General features: G+C 46.7%; 1 protein-coding gene across 4 annotated transcripts in view; it reads left to right on the plus strand.

The window, feature by feature from the left end:
• The window catches only part of Pcsk6 (proprotein convertase subtilisin/kexin type 6), a 178150-nt gene that overhangs the window by 94573 nt on the left and 55801 nt on the right, over nt 1-27776 (plus strand). For all 4 annotated transcript variants that reach the window (XM_021264718.2, XM_087188500.1, XM_087188498.1 and 1 more), the window contains exons 9-13: nt 3638-3738; nt 10348-10451; nt 12188-12305; nt 22488-22676; nt 26318-26454. In XM_021264718.2, the coding sequence (XP_021120377.2) occupies nt 3638-3738; nt 10348-10451; nt 12188-12305; nt 22488-22676; nt 26318-26454 (649 nt within the window). The remainder of the gene's footprint in view (nt 1-3637; nt 3739-10347; nt 10452-12187; nt 12306-22487; nt 22677-26317; nt 26455-27776) is intronic.

Raw genomic sequence — 27776 nt, forward strand, 5'->3', positions numbered from 1 at the left:
AACCCAAACCTTCTCTGGCTTGAGCCATCTAAATATATCATTTAAGAATGGGGTTCATTCTCGTCATGTCTCCTTTTAGCTCTCTGAAATTCTGTGGTCACATCACTCAGAATTCAATTGACCAGTCCAGTTTTGACGTGGAAAATAGAGTAAGAGAAAGTCCTGGTTTTATATTCAAACATTCTGGAAATCCAACTGTTCTTCTGGGCTTTCATTGCTACCAAAGAAATATATCCTGGACGCTTTGAAGTCTAGCTGTGATTTCGGTCTGTTCTACTCACTTGAGTGAATTTATCTTTTACTCTGTGTGTGCGTGCGTGTGCGCGTGCCTGGGTACATGTGTGTGTCTGTGTGTGTGTGTGTGTGTGTGTGTGTGTGTGTGTGTGTGTGTGTGTGTGTGATGCCGGGGATGGGACCCAGGGCCTTGTATATGCCAAGCAGGCACTGTATTATGGAGCTACATCTCCAGTCCCTGAATGATTTTTAAACAGTATCTGTTTTAGTATATGGGTGGAATTTGTGCTTCTTCCTTCCCTACATATTTTCCTACTAAAAAAAAAAAGGAGAAAAAGAGAGCTTCCAGTCCAAATTAATGCCGAATTCAAATGCACAGTCATTAAGTTAAGTTTGTAGACGTTTAAAAAATGAGATTATGGAACTGGCCAGACATGGTTTAATTTTAAAGCTCACTAACATCTTTCTAGTTTTCCTGATGCTTAGCCACATTTTTAGAAATTATTTGCAAATTCATTTTTATATTTTTCTGGGAGAGCACACAAGCTTCCCGTTCTCTGCTTTGCTCTGTATCAGTGAAAGTTTAGCCTGGCAGGGCCCAGCCTGGTTCAGTAAGGTATTCATTTAAGATGTTACTTTCCATTTCTGTGGGTGCCCTCAGCCCTGGGGTGGGTGGCTGAGATCCCGAACCTTGTCCTGTTTGAGTAGGTATCTAGCTCGTTGGAGCACAGCGTTGCTGGTGTCGTATTAAACACATACTTGGGCCCAAACTCCACAAAGGCCTACTGGCCAAATGGGGACAGGGCGAGGCTCACATTATTGGACATCTTGCACCATGGGCTGCATGCTGGGAGGATGTGTCACTCAGCCCTGGAAGCAGGGCTTGTGCCTGGGTTTGCTTGTCTAATCACACCAGTGTGTGGGTGTTCATATGGGGCCTATGTGTGCACACGCCTTAGCTACAAATGCTTTAATTCCCTTTAAAAAAATTCTCTGAGGAATAATCTGTGGGAAGGAAGGATGTCATTGAAAAGGGGGTAAAAAAGAAAATACACTCCATTCCAGTTGTTGTCCTTGAACTCTACTCTGAACATACGAACAGCATTGCTCATCTGGTCCATGGGGCCCAGTTTTGCTCCAAGTCCTTTCAGACATCCCGAAAGGGCACAAGCAACTACTGTGGACAGTCCACCTGTCAGGGTGGCAGAGTACCTTCCATCCCTCCCAGTCCACTGGATGCCAAGTAGTGTTCTCCAGGAGTAAGGGATGCCTAGTGTACAACATAATTTTTGGTCAAAGAAGTAAAACCTAAAGCAAACATCTGGCCAGAAGACAAGGGTTTGTTCATTTACTGAATTCGAGCCATGTTCCAGCCAGGGTGGACAGACTTAGGAGGCGCTCTGTGGCTCGGTTCGGCTGCCTTCCTAAGGAAGCCCCTCTGCTCACCCCCCTGGACCCCTCCTCTGAGGCTGGAGAGCCAGCCATGGGCCTCATGTACTCTTAGAGGCTCAGCTTCCTGCCCGGTCAGCCCAAGTTTCACACAAGCATGTGCAGGTGCCCAGCTGTGATCTGCTCAGAAGCTGCATGAAGAGCATATCGCTGTGTCCGCTTTCACAGGACAAGGCTGAAGTCAGAGAAATTTCATCCTCACCCCTGTCCTCCAGCCCCACCAGCCCTCCAGCTCTAGGTGCCTTAGCCCCACTGAATAGGTGGGGGAAGGTAGTCTCTGCTGACATTCATGTCAAATCTTCCTGTGCATGGGTGACATAGGCTAGATCCCTGCCCAGGGAACTGTCACACCTAAAACGTGACCAGGGAAATGTGCTCTGTATGAAAGGATCTTGATTATTGTCCCCGGAGGAATTTATTGGCAAGGGTTACAAAAATTGCTAACAGAGCCTTGAGGTGTGTGTGTTAATTTCCTGTTTTTCCGTGGGATCTTAGCACAAGTTTAGTAGCTTAAAACAGCACAAATTGTGCCGAGGATTTAGCTCAGTGGTTCTGCCGCCTGCTTCGCAAGCGCAAGGACCCGAGTTCGAGCCCCAGTACCAAAAACAAAACAAAAAACCCAGCACAAATTGGTATCTCACAATTCTGTAGGTCAGAAGTTCAGCAGCCGTGACTGGGTCCTTGCTTCGAGTCTCACCAGGCTAAAAGCAAGGTGTTGGCAGGCATGTTTCTTTCCGAGGCTCTGGGGGAGAATCCATTTCCTTGCTCGTTCAAATTGTGGGCATAATTCAGTTGCCTGGGGTTGTGGGACTGAAGTCCCCATTTTCTTGTAGGGTGCCAGCTGAGGGCCTTCTCATATGCAGAGGCCACCCACATTCCTCGGCTTGTGTCCCCAGCTCCCTCTTCCAAACCAGCAGTGATGGGATGAGGCCTTTGTATGCCTCTTCTCTCTGACAGGCTTGGTTTCCTTCCTCTTCTGCTTCCAAGGGCCCTCTGAGTATATCAGGCCCATCCAGATAATCCAGAATAATATCCCTAACTTCAGGGTTAGGGTTAGCAAGCTTAGTTCTGTCTGCAAAGTATAGGGGCAGAAAATTACCTGGTGTGTGTGTGTGGGGGGGTGTATTTCTGCCTGGCACAGCTGATTGCATGGCTACCCCTCCTCATTTCAGTTCTCAAGGGAGGTACAAACCAGGCCAAGTGCAATGAGATCTTGAGTCAATCGCACCCTGCCTGGAGTCAGCACCTACCTCAGGTCGGGGCAAGCAGAGCCCGCAGCTGGCAGAGCCAGCCCCTCCTTCCCAAAGAGAGCAGCCAGCTTTACAAGGTCTCCTTCAGCAGCCCCCGTTTCTGCAGATGGAGCCGGGGTGCTTTAGACCTACTACCTGTCGGTTCTCTGAGGTGAACATTTGTGTGAAGACTCTGACCTTCTGGCTAAAGGCTGAAACACTCTCTGGGCTACCTGGGTACCTGATGAGCAGCTGTTTCCCGGCTGCCTTGAAGTCTGAGAGACACTGAGGTGGGCTCTGGCAGACAGTCTTGCTGCAGGGACTCGGCATTAGCAACAGAGCCCTGACACCAGGAGACTTAAGGAGAAGGTCCCTTGCGTTCATTTCGCCTTACCTGTTTCTTTGCACACCCTGCTGCATATCAAGGAAAAAGCTGAGCTAATCCGGCATCAAAACTCATGACAGTTGGCTCCTGGCTCCTCGGTGTTGCCTGGTCTCATCTTCTTGTTCTCACCCAAGATTGGCCTTTTCCTATAGCGGGGTTTGCATTTTGCACAGGAGAGCAGCGCCCTGCGGCAGGAAGCACCACCCTGCGAGTTGGACGGATGCCTTTCCTGCTGGACACCAGGATCACACCCTCCAGTGGCCATGGCGCAGCCGTGATCCCTTGAGAGAGCATTAGCCTCTCCTCCATTCCTGCCTCACATGTCCCCCTCGTCACACAGGTCACCACGGATTTGCGACAGCGCTGCACCGATGGCCACACCGGCACCTCAGTCTCAGCTCCCATGGTGGCTGGCATCATCGCCTTGGCTCTAGAAGCAAAGTGAGTTTCCGCTTTCCTTTCTCTTTTCCTCACCTTAGAAATGTTCATACTGCGGTCAAATACGTATAAAATAAAACCTAACGTCCCAGGTCCCAGCTGTTGTCAGGTGCACCGCTCAGCAGCAGCACGAGGGGTGCCCACGCTGTCCACCGAGCATCTCTAGAGCTCACCGTCTTCTCAGACTGAAACTCGGTCCCCATCAGTCACCAACCACTTGTGTTAGTGTGTTCAGGCTGTCATAAAGGTGGTGTATGCAGGAGAAATTTATTTTCTCAGAATTCTGGAGGTTAGAGGTCCTAGGCCAAGGTGTTAGCAGGGGTGGTGTCTTTTTGGCTTGCGACCACCTTCTGCATGTGTCACCATGTGGTCGCCGCTCCGTAAGAGTTTGTGTCCAGATTTCCTCTTCTCCTAAGGACACCAGTAATGGTGAATTAGGCCCACCCTAGTAACCTCATTATCTTAATTACCATTTTAAGAGGCTATTTCCAGATATCGTCACCTTCTGAAGTACTAGGGCTTGGGACTTCCAACATATGACACTATTCGGCCCAGAACACTCCCTACTGCCCCCTTTCTCCAGCCCCTGACTACCACCATTACACCTTCTGTCTTTATGGATTTAACAACTCTAGGTACTTTATTCAAGTGGAATTATACAGTAGAAAATCTGAAATCCAAAATGCTCCAGAATCTGAAGCTTTTTGAATGTCAACATCATGTCCCAGAAATTCCAACTTTTGGAGCACTTTGGATGTCAGAGTTTCATATTAGGGATGCTTAACTCATAAAGACTACACATATGCTCCAAAATGTTTTAAAAATCCAGAGCACTTCTGGTCCCAAGCATTTTGGCAAAGGGATACTCCACCCATATTTGTTCTTTTGTGGGTTGCTTATTTCACTTAGCATAATGTCTTTAAGGTTCATCTCTGTTAAAAGTCTCTTTCTTTTTTTATGCCATACCAATGAGTGCAAAGTGGTTCTTTCTTTTTCTAAGCCCGCTGTCTCCTCCCTCTTTGTAGAAACCCAGGGACTGTGTATACCACAACCGTAAGCCTGTCTCCCATTCTGCACCACCCACTAAAATTATGCTGTAGGTCATGATAACCTCTCTTTAGGAATTTTAGTTTATAAATTGACAGTAAAATGGTCCATTGTAAATCAAATAAAAATCCTGGAATTGTTAGTTTATAAATGGATCAGAAAGAGAATTAAGTACACTTGCCATCATGGAGTCAAAAGCAAGTTTTAGTTTAGACATCAAAATTGGCACAGAACAAGCCAACTATTTGCAGTAGTCCCTTGTCATAGATGAGTTATTAATTATTCAAAAATAATGTTTGGAATGTGTAAATCCTTATAATTATGCATGCTTACATGTTGATTTGCACATAGCTAAAGACCATAAGACTCCAATGCTACCAGTTTAACAACAACAACAACAACAACAAAAACCAGCTAAGTATTTTCAATTTCTGGGCCAAAAATGTTAACTTCTTTGTCCTGAGGCTCTTTTTAAATTTTCTAAATAATTAATCACTTGTGTGGAAAGTTGTGTTCACATACTCAGTAATTCACTGCTCTATTTTCTTCCATTCCTTGTTGGAAACATGCAAGGAATTTTGCTAGTCACAACTAAATAGAAAACAAACCCTGCTTAGTGACCAGTTGTCCCATTACATTTGGCTGTGGACCCACCTCAACTCAGATACACATCTTCCTCGTTTTAACTCCTTCTCAGAAATTTACAGGTTCTTGAGTCAACCAGACCTCATTTAAAATAGTACCCTCTTAGAGCTTTTTAAACTCATAAGATTGGTCACAGAAGGAACAAATGACATCCAGAGAAAAGGTCTGCACTTAGGAGATCTGGAGGTTGGAATAACCAGCATGCCTAGGCAGCATGACCTCAGCCTGCCCCTCTGTGTGCATGCGTGCGTGCGTGCGTGTGTTTCATTGTCAGTGGAGCAGGAACCACAGCAAAACAGGTGGTCTTGAGGGGAGAGACTTCCAGGAAGGATGGGGGCGCGGGGATCTGCAGGCACCATGCGATGAGAATGAAAAAAGACCCTTATGTGTAAGAATTGTCCCAGAGGTTGGGGCCGACTTGGGACTTCTCATCCATCCCATCTTCACTGAAAAACATTTTCAGGCTGTGGGAGCAACTTGGTGGTAGCGCACTGGTCTAGCATGCATATGGCCCTGGGGTTTGATCCCCAGCACTGCAAAGAAAAATATTTCCAACACCGTTTTCTAGACATATTTTCTGTACAAATATACTTGTGATTTTATTACAGGAGTCAAAAATAATATGGATTTCCTCCTAACAATGGAGTCTATAATTTCCTTTTCCCAAGCAGCCTGAGGTGATTGGAGCAAGTGGTTTGCTATTCACTTGACCCGGAAAACCCCACAAAATCATGCAAATCAAGAGTCTTACATTTTTGGATTCACTTTAACAATACCCATGAAATGGCCCAGGCCATCAGGGTGTGCATGTGTACAGAGGCACTCGTATGGCTTGTGTCTAGATGTCCCCCTACAGACTCATACAGTCATAGGTGGGACTTTTTCAGAGGTGGATGGATCTAGAAGGTGTGATGCTGAGATTAAGGGTTTGTGATTACTGAATTAATCCACTGATTGGTTTGGCACTGCCCTAAGCCAGGTAGCATAGACCGAATATAAAGGGGCAGAAAGAAGCGGCTATTATCGCTTCTAACTTGGAGCCTTCTCTGTCTGTCTTCTGGCCACCATGAACTATTTCTCCTTTGCGATGCCACCCTGCCTTGGAGCCAGCCGATTAGGGACTGAAACCTCTACAAAGTGTGAGCTAAATAAACCTTTCCTCCTTTAACTTTGGGTGTTGGGTATTTTGTCTCACCAATAAGAAAAGTAACTAAGAGAGCCACCAAGTATCTGCAAGGTGTTGCTTTAAAGACGCAATGCTGACCATTCCACTGTTAACAGTGGTAAAGGTGGTAGTGCAACCAGGCCAAACAGTGGGGCTGGACACAGGGTCGGTGGCCCAAAGAGTACTCAGTTTTTCTACACGTGCTTTGAAGTGCAGAGAGTTACACTGAACTTAAGGGTTGAGATGTAAATGTAGCTGTAGCTGTATGGTCATCAGATGTGTCCAGGTAAACAAAGCTCCCAAGATGTGCCCCTGGCTGAACTGATGGAGCTCATGCTCAGACTCAGCCAGCCATGGGCTCCATCTGCTGCCTTGCCAGGAGAAGGGGTTGCGCAGAAGAAAAAGCTATCCCAGGAAACACTGCAGAAATAAAAACTTACGGCAAGGGAATAAATTCAGCAGAAAATAAGTACAAATAAAAGTAAAAAGGAAGTCTGTTTTCTAACTTTCTCCTTCCTGGGCCCATTCTGCCTTCAGCTCTGAAGCTTATGTCCCCTGATGCCACAGTGCTAAGCTTCCGAGAGGACTGGCTGTGGCCGTCCCCACTGGGCCCCACTGACACACAGCAGCCAGGTCACGCCACTGCCCGGGCTGCAGCTCACCTGTGCTGTCTGAACTTCAAAGCCGGCCCGGGGACCTCTCCACCAGGGAGCATGCATGGTTGCTCAGGGCCTCAGAATCTTCCTCTAGCCCCCATTTGGGGAGAAGGCCAGCAACGTGCCAGTGCAGGCAGGCACAGCAGTGAGAATGACCAGAGAACCAGAGGGAGGCCAGAGCAAGGGCCTGGAAAGTGTGAGCCTGGAGGGAAGAGTGTACCCCAAGACCCACGCCACAGATGAGTTCCTTGTGGGAAGACTGGCAAAGTGGGGGGGCTATGCTGGCAACATCAACTGGAGCAGCTGGTATAGAAAACAGTATGGCACCTTCTTGAAAAAACCAAACAAGCTGGGTGAGGTGGTATAGGCTTGTAATCCCAGCACTCTGGGAGGCTGAGGCAGGAGGATTGCAATTTCATGCCCAGCCTGGGCAACTTAACAAGACCCTGTCTCAAAAAAAAAACACAAAATTTTAAGAGGGATAGGGATGTAGGTCAATGCAAAGGCCCTAGGTTCAATTTCTAGTACTGAAAAAAAATAAACATAGAATTGCCATAGGATTCGACAACCCCACTTAGGTGTATATGCCCAGATGAAATGAAAACAGAGACCCAAACAGATATTCATACCCCTGTGTTCATGGCAGCATCATTCTCAGCACCTAAAAGGTGGGACCAACCCTAGTGTCCATGGATGGATGGATGGATAAGCACAGGGTGGTCTCTATGCACAAAGGAATCTTAGCCAGCATGAAAAAGGAAGGACAGGCATTATAACAGGTATGAAATTTGAACACATTATCCTAAGTGAAATAAGACAAATACCCTATGTATATAGTTTCACTTACGAAGTACCTAAAGAAGTCAAACTCATAGAAACCAAAAGTAGGATGATGGTTTGCAGGTACTGGGGAAGGGGAAATAGAGAGTTAGGGTTTAATGGACACCGAGTTTTATTTCGGGGAGATGAAAATGTTCTGTGGATGAATGGTAATGATGAGCATGCAATAACGTGAATGTACTTAATACAACTGATCTGCACACTTTAAAGTGCCAGGTTTCCTGCTGGGGATGTTTCAACACACTCAGTGGTGACTGGGAAGATGACTGCGATGCTGTGTGTTACTGGAGCCAGGGTCTTGGGTCCAGGAAATGGTACAAATGAGACCTGACTCAGCAGAAATGGAGACACAGGAAGGCCTTTCATTGGGACTTCTGCTTGAGACAGAAAAAAACCCACAGCTCTGACCAAGAGCAGGTCCGATGAGCAGTTCCCTGGACAAAGGAAAGGGATAACTAACGTAGAAAAGGCACCCACCAGAAGTTCCTGTCTGGGTCCTCCATGCAGTAAGGGAATCACATTTTCCGAGAGTCCCTGAGCTCCGCGGTAGGTGGCTCACTGGCTGAACACAGAACAACAGGCTTTCAGGAGCTTGCCCCTTGCTTGCGTCTATGTTAGCAGGATGTGTTTGTAGCAATTGTATTCTTAGCTCCAGTGCTGCCTTCTATAAGGCTGAGCCCTGGGCCCCTATGTATGTCCTTGTCTGGCTCTACTGTGACAGCATGAAACAGCATGGTCCCTGCAGGGCCCCTTCCTGGCATTTGATCCTTTTATTCTCTTTTGGGTGGTCCTGGACCATCTCTTGTGAAGTGCCAGCAGTCAGGGTGCTTCAGCCTTCTGACTTCCGGCACATGTGGCCTCTCTTTGCAGCGGCTGCTCCTCCAGGTTCTGCTTGCATCACGTGCTTATGGGGTCACATGTGCTGTAGGAGCACAGGTAGGTCACACATGCATTCATAGTAAGCAGACACGTGCAGATTAAGCTTCTGGGACAGTCTTGGAATTGTTCTGGCCACCTCCATTTCAACAAGTCCTAAAAAAATAGTCTGGAAACAAAGTTTGGGTTTTTCTTTTAATATTAAGGAGTTAAAGTTTTGGACATAATGGATGTTTATTCATCCTTGATTAATTTTCTGATTGATTAAAAGATCATGGCTATGTGTCAGTTTAGTAGACTAAAAGAGAAATAAGGTAGCTGTACATATTTTTCTGTCACATTGTGAGTGGAACCAAAAACTGTACTTCGTTTTTCTCTCAGGTGTTAGTTTAATGTAACAAAAATGTATTCCTTTTATTAGTCACTCCTATCTAGGTATTGCATGTGCCATATTTTAAAGCAATCTTTTAGAAAGCTCATAAATTCGAATGTCTGACAATACTGAGAAGAAAGAAGTAATATTTTATTTTATTACTCTCTGCCTCACGATAGTCTGAAAATACTCTTTCATCAAATTCAAGATGCCATCAGTTGTAAGATGTACCCTTTTATCTATCAGAAACTAGGACTACCACAAATAAAATAATATTTCCTTATTTCTTTGAATTTTGCAATTATCGAGAAGACCTTTTAGACTGTGTTATTTAGTCCCAGAAATGGCAAGGGGCCAGCACCCCAGCCAAACACATGGCCTTCAACCGCTGTGGACAGACAGGGCTAGAGGAGGCATTGAGAGGTAAGATGGACTTTGATTTCAGAGGCGTTTAAAAAGCAGACAAACGTGTCTTAGAACCAAAGAAACATGGCCTGGGCGTGTGTATCAGTGGGCACGCGTTCTTCGAGGGACGTGTTGCTACTTTGCACCAAAATGAATGCATTGTAAATGTAGAACGACCGCAGTCTGCAGCTGGTGGGTCTGCCCCTCCCGCTGGATCACAGCTTAAGCATAGTCTTGTTCATTATGACAAAGAATTACCCCAAATACTTAATAAACATTTACTGTGATGTTGAAATTTTTCTTCTCTCCACTTCCAAAGTGTCCTGAGCGGCCCCGTGTAAACTCACCTGCAGAGGTTGGCAGCGAGCCTCACATGCTTAAGGGCTTTAAACCACCCATTGTGCTCCTTTATCTCTGGCTTCAGTTGCTGGAAGCTATTCTTACACGAAGGTTGGCAAGCACACCCTTGCCAAGGACTTGCAGTGTGAGCCCGAGGGCCCTGCTCCCCTTCCGACTTGGGCTGGCTCCCAGGGCTTCTGAATGGGCCGTGTGGCTGGTGTCACTGGCCTGGGAAGGCTTCACAGTCTGTGGTTGTGTCATTGCAGTAGCCAGTTAACCTGGAGAGACGTCCAGCACTTGCTAGTGAAGACGTCCCGGCCGGCCCACCTGAAGGCGAACGACTGGAAAATGAATGGGGCTGGGCATAAAGGTGCGCAGGTCCTGGTGGCCACATCCTGATGGACCCCTGGTGACCCAAAGAAATGGTCCCTGTAAAGGAATCCCCCATTAGCGGTAGTTGTTAATATTAATCATGTGTCACAAGGATGAAAAGCACTTATGCAGCAATTTGTAAAAAATATCCTGAAGCCTGCAGTGACCTGAAGTTTGAACCTTCAGGTTCCGAGAGTCCAGGAACCCTAAAAACCATGACTTTTGCTATACTCAGGGACCACCTGTGCTTAAATACTTACTAGTTCTCTTTAAATGGACTCTATTTTTTTTTCTACATAAAGGGAAACTTTATTATGTCAAGCAAATCATGAGTTTGAATTTGTAGTTTTTTTATATGCATTAAAACCCATTCACCATTATTAAAATAATTTTAAAATTTTGCTTGTGTGCCATCTAAAGGCAACTGGCGTTCTCAGCCCTGAGGAGCTCAGTCACTTTGAAAGGAGCTCTCAGTTTCCTCGTGTATATAATGAGGACATTGAGACAGTCATGTAAGTTACTTTCTAACTATAAAACTCCTTTTGGCCAACCCTATATTATAAAAGTAACTCCTATGACAGAGGTGCCTCTACCCCTAGCCCAGCGTGGTACAGACCCAGATACCGTGAGATCACCCCACAGTGGGGGCTTGATTAACCCAGATATTTGGGGCCTCTGGAGCAGGTGATTACAGAACTGCAGCCACTGGCTTTGTTTGTCTAACTTCTTAACAGTCACTTGAAAAAGTTTTTGATCAGCCATGTTATATTGAGGTAGGCACCCCCCCGCCCCCCGCTTTTTGGAAGCGCGGGTCCAGCTATTTTGACATCAAGCCCAATACTACTATCTGTCACATATAGGTCAAGCATTGTTACTGTAGGGCCAAGGGACATGCCTTTTAATAAGGAGCCCATTGATTGGGCTCCACGCATCTTTGTTGGCAGGAATGTCGGTGGTAGTGCTGTGCTGTAACAAGAGCTGACCCACATTTCAATTTTGGCCTAATTAAATGGGAAAATAGATCGTATCTAGTTCTTGACCTTGCCTCTTAAATTAAACTTTGAAACTCTCCTCCCTTGGCCAAATTAAACACTGCATCAGGCCAGCCTACAAGCACTCTCATCTGTGTGCTACACAATATTGCTTGCCCTGAATGCTCTGGGAACTCAACAGGGAAAGAAAATGGTAAAAGAAAAAAATGATGAGCCCAGCTGGCCTTGTTTTTGTTCTGTTTGTTGCACATCCCAGTCATGTGACCCATGGGGTCTCAGGGGTTTATTTTTCCCAGTGCTGGGGTGCAGCCCAGATCCCTACGCGTACTCGGCAAGTGCTCTACCACTGAGCTACCCTTCACCCCTGTGGTCTCAGACTTTGTTTTTCTTATCTGGTCTAAGATTAAGGGGGCACAGATGCTAACATTCCTTTTAGCTTAAGAAATCTGTCTTTGTTCCCCAAAATGGAAGTCCTAGGCCCTCTTCCCCTCTTACTCTGTACAAATGGCACGCGTGTCCTGGCCCACTCTTCTAAGCAAAAGGGGTTTAGTTCAGAGGGTAATGCAGCCGGGACCCCTAAGCAGCTCTCAGAGAGATTCCTCTGCAGTGTGGGCTTCTCAGGGGCTCCAGTGGGAGCACAGTTGGTCCCAGTTGCTCCCTCGGAGCACTGCAGTGACAGCCAGCCTTGCTCCCTTCGTGGGTGAGGTGGGAGAGCCTGGCTCTGAAGGCCCTGTCTTTTCAGTTAGCCATCTCTATGGATTTGGCTTGGTGGATGCAGAAGCTATTGTCCTGGAGGCAAAGAAGTGGACAGCAGTGCCGTCGCAGCACATGTGCATAGCCACCTCGGACAAGAGGCCCAGGTAAGGCTCCAGCACCCGTGAGCTCTCAGCACAGGGACCTGACCCTGTTCAAGGTGCGGCAGTGGTGGGAGGTCTTTACACATGCATTCCTTCGCACATCGGGGGGGCTCACGTGTGCATGTGTGTGGCAGGGCGGGTCTGTGTGTATCCACATTTTGTCTTGTAGATTGTGCAGCTAGGAAAAGACACTCTTCTGAGTTCACAACCAACTTGAGGCCCCATACTGCAGCAGATTGCGCCATGATAGGGAGCCAGTTCTTCAGCCTGAATCCCTCAGCCTAGGAGTGAAAATCCTTATTCATAAGGTTTAGCATAACTGGCTGGAGCAGGGCTCTGTCCTGCCTAGCAAGGTGTACAGGGGAGCAGCCGGAATGTCCTTCCTGTCTTTCCCTGCCCACTAGAGGTGGGAGGCTTGGTCCCAGCCCAGCCTACCTGCCCTAGATCAGGCAGTGTGAACCCATTCAGCTTAGACAAGAGTGGCGGCGTCTACCGGGTTCTCAGTGGCAGGGCGGGGGTTATTATCCAATGTGCACAGCAGCTCTGCATTGCTTCTATCCGGCCTCATAAACCTTCTTATGGTTTAAGTGCTGGGATTTTTTAAGAAGCCTCAAGTAGTGGGCTGCAGGGCCCTGACTTCATCTTCCTTCCATGCATTGCCCCTTGGAGGAAGGTTTTCTAAATAAGTTACATATGTTCATTCAGATGTTTATGTACACAAAAAACAGCTGTAAAGCAAACCAGATGGTGGGAAACCTATCCTATTCAAAAATGAGATTATCCTCCTGAATTCTGCTGTTGGAACTTTACTTTCTAAGAAGGTTGAATGTGCTGCTCTGGGATAAAGAACAGAGTGCACCAGCCATAACTATTTGTAACCTTTGGAAAATGTGTGTTTGAAAGAGATGATGAAATGATTAGAATGATTAGAAGTGAAACATTGCAGGGCTGGGGTGTAGCTCAGAGGTAGAGTGCTTGGCTAGTGTGTGTGAGGCCCTAAGTTCTATCCCCAGCACTGCAAACACACACACACACACACACACACACACACACACACACACACACTGGCACACAGTTATACACAGCTTTATCAACAAATACAGATCACTCTCTTCAAGATTGCCAACTCCTATAAACACATTCTCCTCTTGTACTAGGCTCTTTTGCCACAAAATATTGAATTGTTTCTCACGGATATCTTGCAAATGTAGGAATTTAGGAAGTATTTATCGAATAAATAGCTACAGAAGGATCTTTCAAAACATTGCATTTCCATCCTGTGGCTAATTTCGCAGCCTGATCACTGGGTGATGGCTGGAAGACCCACCAGTTGGCCAGCGGGGGAAGTCTCAATGGCTTCTTAAAGACTTGTTTTCTCTGGGGAGCCTGAGACTGCCAAATTCGGAAGAAAGTGGGAGATTCTGTGAGATAAAGGAGGGCTTTGGCCTTCACTGGCTTTGTATGTTGGAAAATACCTGCCACATGGATGGTCAGATGCAGGGTAAAGTGGTGCTCGGCTCTGGGTCTGGGTCCCGTTCCTGACCGACAGGCTGCCCTCTTCCCTCCCACCGCTCTCCTGGTCAGGGCAGCTCCTGAATGAAGCATTCTTCTCTTGCCAGAAATCGTTTTAAGATGGTAGAGTGGTGCCTAGGTGGCGAATGCTTTTATTTTTATTTTATTTTGTTTTTTAAGTGAAAGCACACAAAGTCTAGACAGCACAAGCTGAGGGACCCCGGCGTAACATACAGTATGACATTGTTCCTGTCCTTCCAGGAAAATAAGGGCTCTACAAATTCCAAGTGAGAGCAAGAATCAGACTTCTGTTTCTAAAGGAAAATCATCTTTACCTGTAACAGTTTCAGGCACTTTCTGGGATTTTCAGCCAACCTACGGTCTCCAACCACTTGCCTAACGCCACCACTCGATTGTTCTGTCTGGATAAAGGACCTCCAGAGAAACATTGCTGTCACCATGGGGCGGGTCAGTGCTCCTTTCCAGCAGTGGGCCTCGCTGCCTGGTGAGGAGCTTCAGCCCGCTCTGTGGCCAGTTTCCCTCACCAGAGTTCTCATCTAGCTTTGTCCCGGCTGGGATCACCTGGCTTAAAAATGAGAGTGCAGCATCCCACACAGCTGCTTTCCCTCCTTCGGCTGTTCCCTTCACATGCACTTCCCAGGCCAACTATCCACTCTCTTGGTCTCATTCTGGTTTCTTCCTCTCATGATGGACTCCTAGGACTTTCTAAATAGTTCAAGACTGACCTCAGCTGCTTCCCGTGGTGAAGAACTGAACAAGAGGTAGATGGAGAAGGACAGAGAGAGAGAGAGAGAGAGAGAGAGAGAGAGAGAGAGAGATTTTATATACCTATGCCAGGTGTATCCCTATGCACCATATGGGGTACATTCACCTACCTTCCTCTTGTGCAGAAGGGAAATGCCACTGTGGCATGACCGGAAGTCAGAGGACCGTGTTCATTAGCCATTGTGGCCACACCTGCCTGTCCACAGTAATGTCGTGGGAAGTCTATAATGAGAGGGGCTGGGGTATTGGTGCATCCACCTCTTCAGGCTGTGTCAGCAGTGACCCCAGATGCATCCTCCTCAGATGGAAGCTGACACTGCTTCTCTGAAATTTGAGGAAAAGCCATGGGGTGAAACAGGACCAGCCCAAAGGGAACCCCAAGCGGTCCATCGGTGTTTCTAATCTGAACGCTACACATGTATGGACAGTGCAGCATGGGGCTTTTTGAGCCTGTCTCTGCCTTATAAACAAGCAGTCCTCTTGGGACTGGGGTTGTAGCTCAGTGTCTAGTGTGCACAAGACCCTGGGTTTAATACCCAGAAGAGAAGCCCCTTGAAGCATAGAGAAAGTCAGGAAGCCCACCCTGAAAAGGGCCATAGGGAGAGGTGGGCATGGGTGAGGGTGGGGAGACTGGGCCCTGCTGCCCCAGGCACTGCGGGATCTTGCAGTCTTGCTGAACAGCCTTTGCAGCCTACCATCACCTTGACCCCAGAAGAGACTGAGCGCCTCGGACCCAGCCTGTGGCATGTGACTCACCTGTGCAGGAGCGCAACGGGCACGGCTGTCTCAGGCAGTGGTCACTGAGTGCTAAATCTAAACGCAGGGAGAAGGGAAAGTCACCGGAATGAGTAAACTGAACAGAAGTTACATTTTGCAAAAGGGAATGACTCAAGAGTCCTCAGAGTTAGCAGTGGGTGGAAGTACAGGCTATACCTGGGTCTCTGCTGTGATGCTTAAACACACGTAGAACATCAAAGACATTCTTACCTATTCCTGGGCACAAATAGTTTCAATCTATTTAGAGCCTTTCTTTTATTAAAGAATGGTAAATAGGCTCCTGACCGGTGACATCTGCCCGTGCAAAATTATTTTTAAATCAGTGTGTATTAAAGAAGGTTAAAAATAATACTTTTATAGCTTTTCTTCAAATGAAAAAGAAAGTCAAGTTTAATATAATTCCTTTGAAGAAAAAGAGGCCCAGCTACTTAATATCTTATTTGACCCTGTGGTTAGTACTTTCCTTTAAAAATCAAGAAACACTTTATAACACACATGACTCCCAACTCAGTGCTGGAGAGACAACAACAAAAAATCTTTTAAGCAATATAAAACAAGAGGAACTTACCAACATGCCTTAAGTTTTTAATGGTATGGAAGGTTCTCAATCAGTTGGGGTTTTTTGTTTACTTTGATGTTTTATTAAAGATATCTCTCACACACGCACACACACACAGATACTTCTATTCCCACACCACTGTGTCATGTGAATATTCAGGACCATCCGTGCAGATGATCATCTGTTTGTAGATGTTCAGGAATTAGCTCTGGACTAACCACATCCTCCTTTCTTTCCTGGTATTTCATTATTTCTGGAATTTCATTAAACCAAACTGCACATGATGCTCATTTTCCAACAACTCTACATATAAGGACATGTGGCTGTGGATGAAAGATGATGGCTCATGATTGTAAGGCACTCACCATGCTCCAGGCATTGTCCCAAGCACTTTACGTATATTAACTCATCCCCAACAAGGGAACTCAGTTCAGGAACTATTATCCCCACTTCATGGGTGAAGAAACTGAAGCACAACTTGCTAGGGTCAGGGATGCTGCAGAACCGAGTTTCCACCCCAGGTGCCATCTCTGGCATCCACCTTGCCCCTCCAGGTAGGAACTCGAGGAGTGCTGACCCAAGGAGAGTTACCTGCATTCCCCGGAAGACCTCTTCCTTCTCTCCATGTCCCTGCCAGCTGGACACACTGCCCCCTAGGCGTCAGCCCCTGGTGGTGCACCTGCGGTGGGTCAGTGAGGGCAGCAGCTGCGGGGATCCTGGTGGAGTGTGTGAATGAGACACCAGCCAGTCGGACTCCCAGCTGTGCCCAGGTGCTCAGTCTGCTCTGACATTTGTTTAGGAAGCGAAAAGTCCCTCTTTCCTTTGGGCTCCTCTGCTCTGCAGATCCCCTCCCCCCTCGCCACTTCCCAGTGAATCTCTCCAGCCCTCTGGCCTCTGTGCATCCCTGGGTACCTAGGGAAGCCCTTGCTTTTGATTTGATTTGTCCTTTCAGGCCATTACTACATAGGCCATAACTTGATGTCCTCCAAACTTGTGGGATGCTGTGCAGTCCTGTCCTAGGGGCAGCCATCCTGGGCCCATGACATTTGTTCTGCCTCCTGATACCCCTGCAGGTTCTGGTGGCCTTTAACAATCTGCCTGTTTTCCTGCAACGCTTGATCTTCCCAGCTTAGTTTTTGAAGTAAACTTCTTTCCTCCACATTGTAAAGACTACTTGCTTCTAAAATTATTATTTGAATTGGTGGAATAATGATTGTTTCTTGTTATTCATGGTAGTTACATAGAGTCACCATATGCCCTGAATTAGCAAAGCCTGAACCATTGCTCCCACAGGATGTAGGGACAACAGAGCAGGTGGTCCCTTTCCTGCCCCAGGGTAAAAGCTCGTGGCTAATACAGCTATAGCAAAAGACAAGCTAACAATAGAAAAGCATAACGAATTTATTTGATCAAAGTTTAATATGACAGAAGCCTTCAGATTGAAGACTCAAAGACCTAGGGTGAACTATCCTTTTCTTAATGCTTAGGTTTGGTGAGGCATGGACAGCTATGTAGACATATAATTGAACAAAAAGAAAATGATCTAAGGGCTGGGAATTTAGCTCAGTGCCACTGCACCTGCCTTGCAAGAGCAAGGTCCTGAGTTCAAGCCCTGGTACCGCAAAAAAAAGAAAAAAGGAAAAAGGAAAAGCAGAAAATGATCTAGCAGTAAAAAACTGGCAGGCTGCCCAGCAATTCCTGTTGTCTGACCAGGTTCTGCTTAGCCTCTCTGGGGAGCATTCCTCCCCTCAGTATGTGCAGGGCCCCTCCTGGAATGGGATTCACTATCTGACAAGGTCAGAGAATTTCTTTACGGCCAGCTTCAAGACAGAGAGGCAGGGGAAGATTAAAGTAATACTTTTGGATTTGGTGGGGGAAAGAGGTTCTAGGTTCTGTCATGTACCTTAAGGAAGAGAAATTCTAGTTCTGTGACCTGTTTCACCAGGGAAACAGGAAAGAGGGCCAGGAGAAAGTCAAAGGCTTTGCTTCTGAAGCCTTCACTTTGGAGCATCCTTCTCTGAGCCCCAACAGGGAAAATGAGGCTAGGTTCCTTCAAGCTCCTATTGTCAGATGATTAGTCCAAAGCTCCCTTATATGAAGGCGCCATACTTCCTATATATGGTTGATTCATTAACATGGAATGCATGGCCACCAGCACCGTAGTATAACACGAGTTATAACTCACGCCTAAACTGAATTTAACACACTGGTTTTCTCTGTGAGGCACACCACAGCCTTTCTGTGCGTAGAGCACTAGCACTATAGCACTGCGCCTGGGGGGCTTTGGAAAAAACAGAATCACCAACAAAGAGTGCAAAAATGTGAAAAGCATGGCACTGAGATCTGAAACCAAGGAGGCTGAGTGTGGCCTGGTTTGACCTCAGCCAGGATGCACACGGTGGGAGATTTGAGTATTTTCTGCTCTGTGTGCATGTGCAGATGACTGCAAAAGTACGACAAGTATTGGTTTAGGGATACAGGTGAATTTCAGTGAGTATATATGCAAATACAGAATCTGTGATAATGAAGACTGACTGTAGTAATTTTATTTGTCTTTTTTACTTCCCATCAGATTGAGTTTTAGACCATTATCATCACAAGGAATGTTTAAAGCCAGCTAATTCAGCCCCCTCGTTTCACATAAAAAAAAATGTGTGCTATAAATTTAAATGCTGTATATTAAAACATCTTATAGCCCAATTAATCATAGAGAGCCTTGTCTAAATTAATGTAGTAGATTAGCTTCTCTTATAAAGTTGTTAAATTTTATTTCTACCTTAAATGCTGTGCTGTCATTTGATAACCAGAAGTAATTTCATCCAAAAGAAATTCTAAATGTGAAGTAATATGAGTAACAAAGTCTGCAGATTAACACAATAACCTCCATCTCAGACTGTCCCGTGAAGGACATTCATCCTAGAACACATATCTGAGAAGTGACTTAGAAGCTTCCTCTTTGCCCATGCAGAAGGCTCTGTGCCCTCCACCAGATCAGATTGCTCTCCTAGAATTTTATTTAACAAATGTGCTCCGATTAACCTCTCCCCATCAACTCACTACTCTGAAAGTTCGGTCAAAGCGTTTCCATGTGGACCTCCTGACCGACTTTCCTGGTCAGCCTTCTGTAATAATGGGCCTCAGTTGCTCAGCGACCCCTTCTTTCCCACCAGATGCCAAGGACACTGCTGCCTTCTGATTCAGGTGGGTCTCCCAACATGAGCTCAGTATCATCCAGTGAGGAGCTCGGTCCAGCTCAGCTCTTGGCCCCAGGCCTGGAGCTTGGAAAGGAAACATTACCCTGGAACCACAAGGGTGCAGGTCTCCGCATGAAGCTGAGCTGGAGTGAGGTCTTCATGGTGGAAATAAGAAATCCTGACATGCGGTTGCTTCGTAGTTAGAGCAGAAAGATAAGTGGAGAGTTAAACACCCCCCCCACCCCGTACAGCAGAAGGTACATGACCCAGGTTCCTCTGTTCTTCCCTGCCAGTTATTTAATTTAAGATATTTACCTTTGCATGTTACTCCAATACCAAAAGATTCTCAGAGCTGTGAAGGTGGAAAATTGGGAACTTTTCTATATCTTTATGCATTGGAGAAAACTAGAAGGAGTCTGCCATATTGGTAGCCTGGGTAAAAATAGTAGGATGTGGAGCTCTCCACCTCCTCAGGAGCAGGGAGCAGTTCCACATTGTTTAGGATGAGCAGAGAACATCCAGAGTGTGAGAGTAATGAATTCTGAAGTGTGTGGCCTGACTGGAAGGGGCATTTCTCTGTCTTTGGGGATCTCTTCGAAGTCTGAAATCTCCCTGTCTTAAACATTGATCAGGCTCCAGGCAGGTCCCACAGGACCCCTGAACTCCTTGGGCTCCTCTAGACTTCTAGGAAGATGGCTCTGTGTACAAGACCACAGTTTCAGGGTTTAATCACAGAAGAACATTTTTGGTTCCCTAGAGAAATTTAAGATCTTTCTGAATCAGTTTTCGTGATTAAAGTACAGTTTAGCCGTATTCATGTGACAAAAATGATTCTTGCCTGTTGTTAACCGAAAAAATAAATTATTTTGCAGTAGACTTGCATTTTCTGTATTAGCTTTGAAATAATTATCAGATAGGGAATAATTTACTCTTTTGAATTTCAGTTTTTTACATTGATATTCACTTTCTGTCTTGGAGTTCACTGAGTCCTTAAAAATGATGTGGCTTCCCTGCTTTTCCTTGGAATTTCTTTCTGAAATATAAGATAAGTTTATCTTGACAATTGAAACCTCTTCTTTTCTTAAGGAAATGCAGAAGCCCCTGATTTGGTAGGTTAGGTGCCCAAAGTACAGAAAGAACGCATCATAGAATGGAAGCACCTCATGTTCTTGCCGGCACTGGCTGTCCTGGCTCCTAGCTCTCCCCTAATACTTAAAAAAATGAGGCGTCCTGGTGGCCTGTAACTGAGTGATTTCACAGTTAAGAGCTTTCACATAAAAACTAATTGTTACAGGCAACCTTGTTCCCCAGGCAGGCTGGCCCCCAGGGGAGAGCTATGCCTTGGTTTGAAAACCAACTCTGTTAACTCCTGAAGGAATGGAGCACTGGCCACCCCAAGGCTGTCACCCTGGGGAGCAGCAGAGCGGCTCCCTGTGGCCGAGACCCAGCCTGTCTTTCTCCCCCAGCACCTGGAGTCCATTGCCACCACTAAGGCACATGCAAGTGACTCTGGTATTCTCATCAGGATGTTTTTTTTCTCAAGGTCTTGTTGCTGTGGACCAGGAGTATGGCAGTGAGGTGGACCAAGCTTGGGGTTTGGTTGTCTTTTATTTCACCCTGCTTCTGTTTGCTTAAATTATCAGTAGGATTAAAACTTTCTTGCTAGGATTCTAGGTCTATTTCTACAGGGCAGTGATTGCTCCTCCTGCCAATTAGAAAAAAAGATGGGGTGGACACAGTGTTAAAGGCTTTTGTCTCTTTTACACCTTGATCTTGCTATCAGCCCTGAAAAATGTTAAAGTTTGACAGTAGAGTCATTCTTGGGTCTTGGGATCTTGACTGAGAGCCACATTATGAAGCCCTAGGGGAGCATTAGTGAAATCTGTCTCCCATTGCACATGGAGGACCCCTAAGCCCAGCACACCCAGTTTGCATTCCTGGTAAGAGCAGGTGAGCACTGTACCTGGAGGTACACGTGGGCCTTGCAGGTCCTGGAGCTCTCCAAAGCTTTTCACCATGTTCTGCATCTGCCACAGTGGTGGGGCCCCTGACTAGTAAACACAGACAGTAAAATGTGGAGAAGGCAATGAAAGAAGTCAGCACCCCTAAATCAATTTATAGTGCATGCAAAGCATGTTTTCAAATATTTACAGAATCGCCAGGGAATTACATCACTGTTTCTAACTGTTTTGATTGTTTTTTATGACTCAGGCCCAGTAGAGCCAAGCGATGTAATTCCTGAGAGGCTCTGAGCATACGCTTGGAGCCTCCCCAGAGGAGTCAGGCATAATAGGAAAGTGCTCCCTGCAATAAACCGACTGCCGGCTATGTAGTGGGGGATTATTAATGTGCTGCTGTGTGGCGGCCAGGTCTCCACCAAAGAATGCCATCTTTCTTCAGGTTGCAGATCATTCAGGTGAGGGAGCCAGGCTTTGTGGAGACGTGAGCCATGATGACCCAACCCAGGCTCAGGAGCTGCCTTGGGCACAGGCTGTGTCTGCTTTCTGTGTCAGGAAATCCCGACGGAAATGACTCTTGAGTGATGGGAGCTTTGTGGTTGTCCCAGGTTCCATCCCAGCTGCCCTGAGTTTGTAAAGAGAACAGTGCTTCTGTCTCCAGCTTCTGTCACAGGGCAGGAGAGGGAAGTGACCCCAGTCAGAAGCAGACCAGCTCCAACAGCTTTGGTCCTTGGAGTGTGGGTCCATCCAAGCGTCCAAGCAGGGCAACATGGGGCAGAGGTTGAGGGAGAGGACGTGAGCCGCAAATGCCTGCTCCGCCTCCCAGTAGCTGCATGACCTTGGTTGCAGTCCTTAATTTCTCTCTGGATGAAATGGGTTAATCCCCAGAAATGTTCAGGTCAGTGCCTGGTGCCAGTCAGTTCAGGAATGTTTGCCCTTGCTGTGTAGCATTGTGACCTCTGTTTTCAAGACTGGTCTTTGCAACAAAGTAAGGGGATGTTAAAACCTTGCATATCCCAGGCCACTGAGAAAGTGAGGTGGCCACCTGCTCCTTAGAGAAAAGACTCCTCCAGAGCAACAAAGGGTCAGGCTCTTGATAGACTGGCCCAAATCTGGGCTCTAAATCTCTGGAAATGAATTCTAGAACCACAAAGTCTTCCAGGGCAGATGATAGAACTCAGAGTGGACCATCTGAGAGTGAGACTCCAGCTGCTCTCTGGGGATCCTCAGAACCCAGAGCTGCACCTGGGAAGGAGCAAGCTGGGGTGCTTGTGCCTGTGGTCATCCGTGTGTGTGTGTGTGTGTGTGTGTGTGTGTGTGTGTGTGTGTGAGAGAGAGAGAGAGAGAGAGAGAGATTCAGTGACTCAGCACCCAGTGCTGAGCTCTTGCTCCTCCTCAGGAGCATCCCTATAGTACAAGTGCTGCGGACCACGGCCCTGACGAATGCCTGCGCCGACCACTCAGACCAGCGCGTGGTCTACTTGGAGCACGTGGTGGTCCGCATCTCCATCTCGCATCCTCGCCGGGGAGACCTCCAGATCTACCTGGTTTCCCCCTCGGGAACCAAGTCTCAACTTTTGGCAAAGAGGTAAGGCAGGGTTCTGTGCCCCATGGGGGCCCCACCTGGGGACTCTGCCCCTGTCCGGACACTGTCCACATGGAGAGTCCTGCTCCCTGAAACCTTGTCTTTAAAACAATCCTCCAAAACTTTTCACATTTTCAGGAAGAAGTGACAAAGGGGTTGTTGCCCTATTTTGTTGTGTAGTGAGAAAGTTGATGGGATTCTGGCAGTGCCTTCATTGGTCTTGAAAGTGCATTGACAGTCATATCTATTCTGTTTAGTTGGCATTGGAAACCAGTGCATGTAACCGAGAAGCTTCATCTCCTGGAGCTCCCCACTCAGTGCTTGCCACCCCTTAGGGCCCGCATGGTTGGACTCTGGCCTCTGGGCTTGGGTGGGATGCAGGGAAGGCACTTCAGGCTGCTCTCTGTGGCCTTCTCCCCTAAATGCTAGCCTCAGACACAGACCCAGAATTCTCAAAGGTTTACCCATGGTTTGTGGAAGGCTATGGAGTCATTTTTTCAACAAATTTAGGAACAAGAACAAGCGTTCGGTTGCATTCATATGACTTGCAGGTAGACTGGAGAAATTATGGCACCCTGGGGGAGAACTGCCTTTTGTCTCTTTCTAGCTAAGAGTCAGAAAGGAGAAAAAGGTTTCACGGATTCATAAAGAAATCAGCATTTCTGGTATCTCTTCAAAACCAGACCTAGCAACTGTGCCCCCAGTCCAGGAGGAGCACCCATGCTTGGGCGTGCCCTGTCTGAGGGGTCTAGGTGGCTCACTGGGGTTTCCTGCCTGGCATTCTGCCGTTATCAGGGCTGTAGGAGGCTTGGCTATTCAGAAACGGGGTGTGTAGTAGAAGCTCTCATGCAGAAGTCCCCCTTTTCTGAACTTCTACTCAACCACCTTACATAAGATAGTTTGGCCTGCTTTACAAGACTCAGCAGCAATGAAGGGGCACCAGGGCCACTGCCCCAAGGAGACGATGTGTGTGCTGTGCCCCATATCCCTCTACCCAGCTTCTAGGACCAGCAGCCTGCAGGTGGGGCAGCAAGCAGTAGATGGTGGTCCCAGCACAAGCTTTGTCCTTAGTGAACTGGAATCGACCCAAGACAAGACCCTGGTTTTATGGATTCCAAGAGTTTGGCCACCATGCTCAGCCCTGACCAGGTCCCACTTTCTCAGCTGAAGAGCAGAATGGAGGTGCCTTCCCCTCCTGAATGCAGAATCAGCCACACTCTGCCTATGGAGGCCCTTGTGAGCTTGAGCCAGCAAGCTGAAGCTTGTTAGTGTTCTCCTTTCAGGAGATTTGGTTTTTGTTTTAATTTTTAGAGATTTTAATCTGAATGTGCACTTTCTAGAATTTCCCGAAAAGCTGGAAGTTCTCCGCCAGGCCCACGTTCTCTGCATACCCTGGCTTGGAGCTGAGCAAAGGGGCAAGTTTGCTTTAGGGCTCCCCTCACTTCTTGATCCTCACCAGAACCCCCACTTCCGTTCACTCGCTGCTGTATTTCTACCTATAGACACCCCAGGTCACAGCCCCTGAAGGTAGGGGCCTGAACTGACCAGGAGCCCACATGAGACTTAATAGCTAGGGTGACAGATGGCAGGCTGGCCAGGTGACAGTGACTGGAGGGTGTGTGCCTTGGAGCCTAGAGACCGGGGCTCACACCCTGGGCCCTCCACTTCCCAGCTCAGCTCTCAGGACCCAGTCACTTGGCTCCTCTTTATCCTTCCCCTTTGGGAAAGTCATTCATTCATTTGTAAATGTTAGGACTCTTACAAGAAAATAGTAATATTACAAGAGCTGAATGTGATAATATAGATAAGAATGCTCGGCACAGGTGCCTGGCTGCCCTTCGTATCCTGCCGAAGTCCAGCTGGCAACAGCCCGCCAACATGCCCATGCACCCCCAGTCTGTTTCATTCCTCTTCTCACCTTGGTCCTTCTGTGTCCCTAGCCCTGTGCTGGAGCCCCTTGGGATGGTGGAGAGCAGGGCCTGAGGTTTATTTGCAGCTACCTACTTGCAAATAATGCTTGCTGTCCCTGTGCCATAAAGCACCTTAAAATACTGCCCTGAGGCCACTTGGCAGTCACTTGAGTCTGGGGAGTTTGTTGGGGTTTTTTTTCCCTCAAAGGCAGATTTTGTGATTATGTCAAGATTTTGGTCTTAGGATCTATTACCTTCTACTTACTTCACATCTTACTTAATTCAGCAGCTTTTTCGGGTTGCTAATTTTTTTCACAAAGAGTAAGCTGACATTCCTAAGGACCTCAGCACTTAAAAGCGTTTGTTCTTTTTCTGTCCCCAGTTTATCAGGTTCTCCTTGCCTTTGAATGTGAAAACCAGCCTTGACCTTGGCTGTTTCTTAGTGGAAAACACAGAATGCCTTCCTCCCAACTAGTCTCCATGCAAACAATGTTCCTTTGGTCAGCATCTATACACTGAGTGTTCAGAGAGCCCCCAAACTGGGAGCAGAATTTCACATCACACCAAACTTACATATTTAAGTTTCTGATGAACAATAAAAAGCCCTGTGTTAAAAATTTCTTTTTCCAAAATAGAGATAGAAAATTAAGCTATGAAGAAAGAGGAAGAGAGAATTGAAGCCCTTTGAGTTGTTCCCTCCAGGACAGCAGCCTGAGGAGGACACTCGGGCTTGGGAGAGAGAAGGTGTCAACTAGTTGTTTCTTGTTTCTACTTGAACTGAAGGTGGGAACCAGTGGAAGCTGAAGGCCCAGGGCTGGTGGGGACAGTCAGGGAAGACCTGCCACTTGGGGGGGGGGGGCGCAGGAAGCCTTCTCCTCCTCCTACTCGGCCCAAGGGTGTCTCCCACCCGCTCTGGAGCACAGTCAGGTCATCATTGTCATCTCTTCCAAAGGCAACCAAGGGAAATTGGTTCAGCCCTGGAGATTCAGAAGTAACTCTCTTCTCCCAAGTTTGAGTGGCTATTTGTTTTTACTTATTTGCAAGAGCAGCACACAATCTGGCTCTAAAACAAATGTGGACATATCATTTATTCCACAAACATGCAATTCTTAAAGGCTTCCTTTGTGAGCCCCGTCTAAGCTTATGTGAGTCATGTGACCCAGCTTCTGTCTGCTTTTGTGCCTCTGGGCACTGGGTGTATGTATTCTACGAGATTGGTGCTTGGGTGGGGAGGGAGCAAACTCCCGCCACGTCTGTGGGAAAGTGGCAGCACTGAGGGCATTGGTGAGTGATCTCGTAAACACATGCTGATGGCAGAAAGAACACAGAAGGAGAGGTCAGAATGCCCCCTTCAAGTCCCAGCTCTACTGGTTACTGGTGGTGGGACCTGCAGCAAACTAGTATACCTGGGATCCCGCCTCTGTTAATTAGGATGGGAAGAGATTACTGGGACCAAGACCCTACCTTTGACTGGGCATGTTGAAGCCTGCATGCCTGCCCTCCTCTCCAGATGTTAGGGAGGTCCAGTGAGGTAACAGGTGAAACTCAGGCAGTGAAAACATCAACATGTGATGTGTGTCCTTTAGTCTCCCCACTTCTCTCCAGCCCCACCCAGGGCTTCCACTGGACGATGCAGGCTCCTGAGGAGTAATTCCTTCTGGGCCAGACAGAGTCCTCTTTGACTGGCTCCCTCTGCCTGGCATTGATTTTCTAACACTGCATCTCCAATTGCAGATTGCTGGATTTTTCGAATGAAGGATTTACAAACTGGGAGTTTATGACTGTGCACTGCTGGGGAGAAAAGGCTGAGGGGGAATGGACCTTGGAAATCCAAGACCTTCCATCCCAGGTCCGCAACCCGGAAAAACAAGGTCAGTGCCACTTGGGCATTTTATAACAATTTTATATTTCACCCCTTTTAACCCTAGCCCTTTATTTATCTCATGACTCTGGTAAATCTTTGTTTTGTGGAGGTAAAATTCACATAGCACACAGTTCCTCATCTTAATCATGTTAAAACGTACAGTGCAGTAGCTTTTAGTACATTTACAGTGTTGTACAACTATCGCACTAATTCCAGAGCATTTTTATCCCCTGCAGAGGGAACCCCAAACACATTGGCCAATCACTACCTATTCCTTCCTCCTTTTCTGGTCCCCACCAATCCCTAATCTACTTTCTGTCCTCATGAATTTGTCTATTTGGACATTTTATGTAAATAGAATCATACAGTATATGACCTTTTGCATCTGGCTTCCTTCACTTAGCGTGCTTTCACATTTGCCCATGGTGTAGTATGCATCAGAATTTCATTACTTCTATGGCCAGCCAGTATTTTAATGTGTGTATGTACCATTCATTGTTTCATCCATTGATGACTTTTGGGTTATTTCTACCATTCAGCTATTGTGAATAGTGCTTGTATGAACTTTCTTGTACAAGTTTTTGTGTGAGCATGTTTCATTTCTCTTAGTTATGTATGTACCTAGATATGAAATTTCTGGGTCACAGGGCAACTCTATGTTTAACTTTTTGAGGAATAGCCAAGCTATTTGCCAAATTGACTGCATCATTTTACACTCACAAGCAATATATGAGAGATCCAGTTTCTTCACATCCTTGCTAACATTCATTATTGACTTTTCTTTAAAAACAAAATAGCCATTCTAGTCGATATGAAGTGGCATCTGTGATTTGGATTGGCATTTCCTTCATAACTAATGATATTGGGGATCTTTTCATTGTATTATTGTTCATTTGTGTATCTTCTTTGGGGAGATATTTATTCAAATCCTTTGCCCATTTAAAAAAATGGGTTACTTGGCCTTTTCTTCTTGAGTTATAAGGTTTTCATCAGATATATGATTTGCAAATATTTTTTCCCATTCTCAGGGTTGTCTTTTTCACTTGAGTGATTGTATTATTCAGCTTTCTTATTGCTGGGACAAAATACCTGACATTGCCAACCTAAAGAAGGTGAAGTTTATTTTGGCTTACAGTTTCAGATGGCTCAGTCCATAGCCAGTTGGCTCCACAGCAGAAATGGCATGGCAGAACGGGCTAGTGGAGGAAACCTGCTTAATCTTTGGCATCCAGGAAGCAGAGAATGAAGAATGAACCAGAGCAAGGGCCGGGGATTTAGCTCAATTGTTCTGGCGCCTGCCTTGCAAGTGAAAGGTCCCGAGTTCGATCC

This window comes from Heterocephalus glaber, unplaced genomic scaffold (genome assembly GCF_053883595.1).
Source record: "Heterocephalus glaber isolate CG9 unplaced genomic scaffold, H.glaber_assembly_v1.0 deba00001531, whole genome shotgun sequence".
NCBI lineage: Eukaryota > Metazoa > Chordata > Mammalia > Rodentia > Bathyergidae > Heterocephalus > Heterocephalus glaber.